The sequence below is a fragment of the Microtus pennsylvanicus genome, chromosome 15 (assembly GCF_037038515.1).
Source record: "Microtus pennsylvanicus isolate mMicPen1 chromosome 15, mMicPen1.hap1, whole genome shotgun sequence".
Lineage (NCBI taxonomy): Eukaryota > Metazoa > Chordata > Mammalia > Rodentia > Cricetidae > Microtus > Microtus pennsylvanicus.
In genome coordinates this window covers 6,954,273-6,962,397 of record NC_134593.1, presented here as the reverse complement: position 1 = coordinate 6,962,397, position 8,125 = coordinate 6,954,273, and the positions used below count along the sequence as shown (strand labels likewise).

The 8,125-nt window shown below is 40.0% G+C and overlaps 1 protein-coding gene across 3 annotated transcripts in view; it reads right to left on the bottom strand.

Moving 5' to 3' along the window:
* Positions 1-5,006: 5,006 nt before the first annotated feature.
* Positions 5,007-8,125, bottom strand: part of Armh4 (armadillo like helical domain containing 4) — an 89,835-nt gene continuing 86,716 nt past the window's right edge. Inside the window, exons 7-8 of one of the 3 annotated variants that reach the window (XM_075949527.1) lie at positions 5,601-5,735; positions 5,007-5,392 (exon numbers count right to left, since the gene is read on the bottom strand). In XM_075949527.1, coding sequence (XP_075805642.1) covers positions 5,324-5,392; positions 5,601-5,735 — 204 coding nt within the window. In that variant the 3' untranslated portion in view covers positions 5,007-5,323. The remainder of the gene's footprint in view (positions 5,393-5,600; positions 5,736-8,125) is intronic. The other 2 variants (XM_075949526.1, XM_075949525.1) reach the window with 2 other exon arrangements.

Genomic DNA, 8,125 nt, shown 5'->3' with positions numbered 1-8,125 from the left:
GACCTGCTACCAACTTTCTTCCTCTGAGACATGAGTAGATGACCTCCCCTGCTTAGTGGTAACAAAATAATAGAGTTCACTGGCTTAACTTGCCTCTTTCCTATGCTGTGTTCTTATACCTGTGAGTATTGTGAAGAAAGGTAAAACTGGATTTTTTCATGCTCAGGTCTTCCATTTTCAGCCCATAAAATGTTACACCTCTTAGCAATATCAAATATCAATCCCGAACAGCTTAGCTGTAGACTATGGTCTCAGGACAGAACTTACATTCTATCTTGTGAAGTATCTGATTTCTGTAGTGTATTGTATTTGTGGTTTTCTCTTGTGTTACTGCACCTGCTGCCTTTTGAGGAAGGACAGTAAAATGTTTGCTTTACTCAGGGGAAGATTTCAGAGTTCACCTAACATCATCCTGAGCTTTTGAGTAAATAGAGAAAGAGAACAGAAATTGCCTTCTTACTTACGCTGCTGTCTCCTTCCCTTCTCTTCCTTGTTCTTTGTCTCTTCCTTCCGTTCTGTTTCTCTTTCTGTGTGTTCACATAACAAGCATTTGGGAGATTTAGTAAAGAAGTAGACCCATCTATTACTCAGATGGGATACCTATGGTGCATGTATGTAACATGAGCTTACAGGAGAAATTTAACAAGATGATGCTTCTGGCCCTTTAACTGCCAGGATCTGTAATTATCAGAATAACATAACGAGGTATCACTCTTTAGTCCATTCCAGCTTATTGGCTTAATAACTACCCCAAAAACTGTTGTGTGTCCTATGGAGTGCTACATGTCCAAATATGGTACCTATTATGTAATATGTAAACATGTCCAGATATTAAACTATAGTATTAGGTTAATAGCATTCTTTTTTTTCAACTTATTTCCATCCTAAAAGCTTACACTCAGTCTTTGTAATTAAGGAAGACAATTAACTAAGCTTAAGCTCAGTTTAGTTTAAGAAACCTTTCATCTCCGCATTCATCCTGGGCATCAGTTCCTTCTTGGCCTTATTCGTTCCTCCTAGTATAATTTCCTTTGATGAGAAAGATGGAACTCAAAAGGGGCTATGGATATATATAGCCTTTTCCCTGTCAATGATCTTCTTCATTGTTTTCTTTAACTTGTTTGGCTTTGTTGTTTTTTTAATGAGCTAAATATGAGGATAGGGGGTATAGCTCAGTGGTAGAGCACTTACTAAGTATGCATGAAGTCATAAGTCTGATCCCCAGCACCATAAAAATAAAAATTCATTCATGACTTTTTTTCCAGCACATCATTCTATCATGTTATACATGACTTGCATTCGTATTTTTCTTCCATCTTTTTATATTCATATTTCTTTCCTTGTTATTACAACTGTTCTTCCCAGTTGTTTGACATTTATTACATTAATTGAACAACCTTTATACACAATTATTTATTTTGCTGACTATAGAAGAATTCTAGGTCTCAAGACTTTGAGTCTCACATTTTCTGGAAATCAATAAAAATCATCCTTTAAAAATATCAAGAGAAAGACCCGTTTAAGAAAAGGAACAATTAGATTCTGATAGTAAACCAGCAAACCCAGATCTGTGATAAGGGTAATATCACCTATTTCCTCCATATTCGAAATCACTGCGGGAAACTTGTCGAAAGCTTGGCACAAATGTGTGGCCTTTGTGAAATGTCAATAACTTCCAGATCATATAGCAGGGACAAGCAATCCCAGACACCGCCTAAGGGCAGACTGTAAGCAATGAAGTCATACTGCTAGCTGGAGAGGCTGCTCGCTCTCACTGCAGTTTTCCCCTCTGCAATTTCCCTTTGGTCAGAGCAAAGCCTGTTTCTACCAAGGACCTCACAGCTATAATCTTGTGCCAAATAACATAGCTTGTTCCCAATGCTGTTTCTCAGCAGCTGGCAGGGATGGAGATTAATCATATCCACAGAACTCACAAAGCTGATTTGATCCTACACCCCCCCACACACACACACTATGGATGTGATTTAAATGGTGCTTCATTTGGACTTCTACAGAAAGAAAATACCGAGAGATACACACAGAGAGAAGCATTAGACATTCAGAATATCACTCCATAATGTTTTAATGGAAGTAACATTTTAAGTCTTGGGCTTCAAATGTGTGTACGTATGTTTCAAAATAAGGGCACTTGCTTATTATGCATGATGTCATGAGTTTTATCCCCAGTACCACAAAAATAAAATAAAAATAGAATAAATTAATGAAATGATGAAGTGCTTTAGTATTGACTAAGATACAACCACTTTAAATATATTCCCAAACGACACTTTACAGTTTTCTTCATGGCATGTTTGACCTGTGTCAGGGATACAGGTACTGCAAGTTTCTGGAAAAGCACCACAAAGGTAGTGTATGAGCTGCAGTCAAGGCTAAGGCATTGCTATGGGAATCTCTTGCCCTGGGATACTAATTAACTCTAAATATTGCATATAAATTCAGCCAGAAGCTAGTGAAAGAAGCAGCTCATAGAAGATAGAAAAATTAAAGAAGTTCAAAATAAAAATATTATCTTCTGATTATAGCAAATGGGACCAAAAGCATGGCAGAAACTTCCTCTCCTCAGTCTGTCTTCTGTTCTTTTTTCTAGTAGCTTCTCTCATTTATCTTTTCTTTTATTTTGCCTTCCTTAGGGTGATTAGGGAAAGTGTCCTTTCCCAGAGTCCTGCTCTCCTTCATCTTTTAGTTTCATGGCAAAAATATTTAACATGAGACCTACTATCTTAACAAGATTTTGTGTGAAAACACAGCATTGAAGTGTAGGCGCTATGTCGTACAATATTGCATTATTGCCTATAGGTGCTATGTTGTACAATATTACATTATTGCCTGTAGGCGCAATGCTGTGCAATATTGCATTATTGCCTATAGGTGCTATAGTGTACGATACTGCATTATTGCATGTAGGTGTTATAGTGTAAATATTGCATTATTTCCTATAAGTGCTATAGTGTACAATATTGCATTATGGCCTATAGGTGCTATGCTGTACAATATCACATTATTGCCTATAAGAGATTTGCTGTACAATATTGCATTATTACCTGTAGGTGCTACACTGCACAACTGATGTCTAGAACCTATTCAGCTTCATAATCAAAACTTAATACCACTAACCAACACCTCCTCATACCTCCCTCTGCTCCCTTTCCTGATCCTTGGCAACCATCATTCACACGGGTTTCTGAACATGACCACTTAGATGGTTCATGGCCTTTAGACTCATGCAGCACTTCTTATGGGTCTGGTTTATTTCACTCAGCAGACAGTCCTCCCACATCTGTGTCAGAGGACCAGGACTTTTTCTCTTGTTTTTAGCACTGAGGAATAGACTAATGTGTAGCACATTTCTTTATACAGAGAGTGAAGTAGGTTTGTACAGAAATATGCTGTGGTCTATAGAAACCCCTTTTCTATGCGTGCTCACGTGTGCTGACGGGATGTAGACATCGCTGCTAGAGGACACAGTCACGCACATGTCATCTTCACTGTGAACGTGTGACTGTTACTCATGGCCTTTATATACAGCCGTTTGAAGAGGCAGCCCTGAGCTAATCTAAAGCTACAGGTTGAGCAGCTCTAGGCATGACCGACCATCCATATCGCCCATGTGTCCTTGAATTAGAAGAACCTATTGTTAGTTTGCCATATACATCTTGTCAAGATGCAGGTACAATGTCCCCTCGCGCTCGCTGGCTTGAAGCCTGAGGAGCACAGCAAGAGTCTGCTCTTAGAAAGCACCACTTACTCGGAAGCAGGACAGCTCTCCCAGTGAGACTGACTCACCGTGAAAGTCATCACTTACGTTCCTGGTCTACTTTAAAAAACTCTGACTTCAACCCCATTTAGGAACACTAGTTTTTGTTTGTCTCCATCGAGCTTTTCATTTCCCTTATCAGTTTTACACAGTTGCTTTCTTGATCAAAAGAGTTAAACTTAGTATGTGTGTGTGTGTGTGTGTGTGAGAGAGAGAGAGAGAGAGAGAGAGAGAGAGAGAGAGAGCACTAACCATTCTTCAAAAATGGGTTCCATTTCCCTTTTCGTTCTCTAGAAATGATACATAAATCCATGTGGGATGGAAGAACCTGTGGGAAAAACTCATTCGTATCTTTCAAAGCATGAGGGAAAGGGTACAGAACTGAAAATACAGCACATAGTTTGGGTTTAAGGTGGTCCTCATGCTGAGTCCGCAGATGTAACTGATGATTAATTCTTTCTCTCCTCTGCTTACGTTCCATCTTCAGTAGAATGGAAAAAATATATGCTCTTTCCCACCCAGAAGCTACAAGGAGTAATCAAATAGACCCTGTCTCAGTAGAATAGGCTTTAATGTCTATGAACAAATTCTCCATGGTAACAGCACTACTGGTAACCTTTATCTATCCTTGGAACTGACCCAAGCCATACTGCTCAATGCAATGCACTAAAATCCCCAAACACCCAGATTCAAACATTGTGTTTGAATGCGTTATTTGGTGTAGAAGAGGGAATTGCATTCCAAGAAAAATGAGAAAGTATCTAATAGCTCATCATCCCACATGCGTGACAGCGAGAGCTTATTTACATATGAGGACTCTGGGTCACCTTCTACCAAAGAATGCCTGCCTTTTCTAGTAAAGCCAAAGAAGACCACTGGTGGCCCACTCCTTCCATAGCGAGATCGTAGACGTGAAAAGTGATCCTCTGACTTACCACAGTAATGCCACATGAATACAGAACCAAGGAGCAGGGACAAACACTCTGGAAGGCCACACACCCTTATCTTCATGTCATCCTTTTTTTCCCTTCTCAGTTAATTGCAGTAATATACCAATGGAATATTTTGTAATGATAAGCAAACAAGAATCTTCCATCACACCCATTGGACTAACAGTATTTAAGAAAGCAAGCGTAAATTAAGGCTAAGGGCTCTTTAGTGTACAATTTTTAGTGCATTTTTTCTTACTAACAGACTAAGAGACGAAAAAATAAAAACTGAGACTGAAAGGTTTAAAAAATACAAGGTATTTACTTTACCTAACCCAGCTACTCCTACTGAACATGTGTGCTCTGTGCTTCTGAACTGCAGCCCTTGGTGGGCAAACACTGCAGAATAACTGACACTGCATGCTACATTTCGTGTACAGGGCATCTTTACTGCTCAGCACAAGAAAAATCTACTCTCCAGCAGAGACGAAGGCTGGATCAGAGGCCCAGTAGCAGCAAGGTGGTGAGATATTGTTGCCATTTATTTATTTTCTTTTTTCTTTTTGCCCTCAAATAAAAAATGAAACAATGATGTCATTGCATTAAACCCAAGTCCCATTCAGAATTCGTCTTCCGAGCTGTCCGCTAGCAGCATCACTCTGTCTTGCATGCTGTTGAATTCTTTCTGCTGGGGGAAGAACACAGGAAAGCATCAAATTCTTTCTCTGCAAAGCCAAGGAGCAGACCCACTCTAAAGAATTGGGAGCAGATAATACATAACGCCTCAACAGAAGGCTTTCTTGCACCATTAAATCCTCTGTACTTTATCAGGCAAATTAGGCAAGCAGGGAAGAACTCTCCGCAACCGATTAGCTTTGCTTTTGTTTCTTGCATACCTTCCTTTTATGCCTTTTGAAGCCATTTCTTCTTCGGCGATTCATGACCTTAATGCTGTAGAGTGCTCCCAAGATGAACAAGGCTCCAGCTATCCCTACCCCAACAGGCACCAGCATTCCAGACATATAGCCAGCCTGAACAGAGGAGGAAAGAGACAGGTATCAGGATGCTACATGGACCACCGGATTCTGGGTTCCCTGTCCCTGTACATAGCAGCAGGTTTTGAGATGCTTTGAATCCTTCTGTCTGCTATATTATAATTTAAAAGGGAACCTATAACAAAGGTTCTGCTTTGGGGCTTTGGAGGAAGAAAGCAACAGAGAAAAATAACAACCTTTTTTTTTTGATATTTCAAATTCCTTAGAAGTAAGTTCTGAAATAAATCAGCCAGACCCAGTGGCCCCTCCAGCCACCTGATTATGCACATTTGTCAACATCAATTTTTGATGACAGAAATATAATTTGTACTAAAGATGGATGGAGTGGGCTTCTGAGAATGCTAGGGCTATTAAAATGCAATAAATTGAAAACAGCCTGAGTCGCATGCCAAGGAGTTGAAGTGTCCTCTGGAATACTGTGTCCCTTGGAGGGTGAAGGGGGACGTCTCACTCTCTTGCCCTCCCTTTCACACTGTGGCTCACACTCTTCTCAGCTATATTACAATAAAAAATGAGAGATAAGCGTGCACACGAGTAGAAGGCAAGAGCACCGTGAAGAGCAAGGAAAGGGGCAGGGATTAAGGCACAGGAATTAAGAGGTGGGTTAGTTGTTGGGAGCCAAGGACAAGGAGCAGGCACGTGCATATGAAGTGGATCTCTGAGTGAAGCAATGTGGCCAGTGAACAAGACCAAAACAGAGAGTCCTCAGGCTCAGGGAAGCGGTGACCAAAAAGGGCACAAAGATCGCTGCCAGCAACACGGCTACTTCCCAAGGAGCCTCAGGTGTTTCAAGTTTACCGAAGGTCACTATGGACACTTCAGTCCTGAGAGAAAAGCATGGTCCCTGCACATCCCAGTGTTCTAGCGAATAGCTCCACCCACTCTTGGAGCAAGGCCCTTGTCCTGAGGTAGATCTTTGCAGTAAAGCTCCCGTGGGCTGCAGGGGTATACACTAGCCCAGAACCTTTTCATGGGAGAGCAAAAGGGTGCACCCCAACTGGACAAAATACATCACAGCTTTAACTTTAAAATCTAGAATGAGTAGACAGGTGTTTTTATGAGAGAGAATGAGTCTTCCTCTTTTTCATTTTTGATTTGTTTATTTAATTTCTGCCTCTCTGTGTGATGTGTATATGTGTGTCTGAGTGTATGTGCGTCACCAAGAGAGGACGGAAGACATCCATCACACCTAGCACTAGAGTTAGAGATGGTTGTAAGCCACCACATGGGTTATGGAATAGAACCTGGTCCTCAGCAAGAGCAACAAATGCTCTTAAACCACAGAGTCATCTTCCTAGTTCCGGACTAATTTCTAATCTAGAAAACTATTCAGACAAATGGGGGGGGGTTCCGAAAGCACCGAGGTCTGTAGGCTGTTCTTCTTCCTCTAACCCTGCATGTGGAGCAGCAGAGGTGGCCTCACAGGGCCTCACAGAACCTCACAGGGCCTCACAGGGCCTCACAGGGCCTCACACCCTTGTCTATGCTCATCATCTCCATCACTGCTCTCATATGCCAGAGTTTTAAATTGGGGCAAAATATGAATTTTTTTTTTCATTAGTTTAAGAACAATGAGATTCTTTTAAATCAAAGTATTGTTTTCAAAGGTGAAACAAATCCCACCCAGGGATTTGTTCATTTTTCAACAAATTCATTCACTTTGTAGAAAAATCAGCTTTTCTAAAATTCTTGCATATCCATTGAGTGTTATAAAAACTCAATCATCTTCCATATAGAGAAATATTGGACAATGCAAAACTTTTGGTACTTTCATAAAGAATAGAGAATTTTTAAAAATCAATATTTTCAGTGCATTGAAACGTAACAGCTATTTAATATGAAGAATAATCAAATTTTAGACCCATTAAAGAACTTTTTATAAGTTTTGCATTCAGAGGAAAACATTCTGTTCTTTGGAATATCAACTTGTCAAACATTGCCTGAACCTTCTGCAGATATATAGCTTAAATCCATACCAACAATGTGGGTATTCAAAATATATCACTCTCTTCATATTTCACACATTTAATTATATCCTTCACTTTTTAAATGGTATCTTCTTTACCTTAAAGTCACAAGTAAATTGTAGAATGGGAATGAAGCGGTCAGGCCACCTTCCAATACTATGTAACCACTTGTCCTTTAAAGCTGGCTAAGCCAAAATAACATCTTCCTCAGAGATGCCCATTGCTTATATTTTTCAGAAATAAAATAAGAAAGCGTACACTTATTTTTTTAAGTTTTTAATTTTGTCTAGTAGATTTTCTTCATTTAAAACCACTGGCTGTGCATGTGCATATAGAAATGGTGTCCAGAGCACACAGTTTACCCATGTGTTGTTCCAACCAAGACTGTGCAAAGTGGGT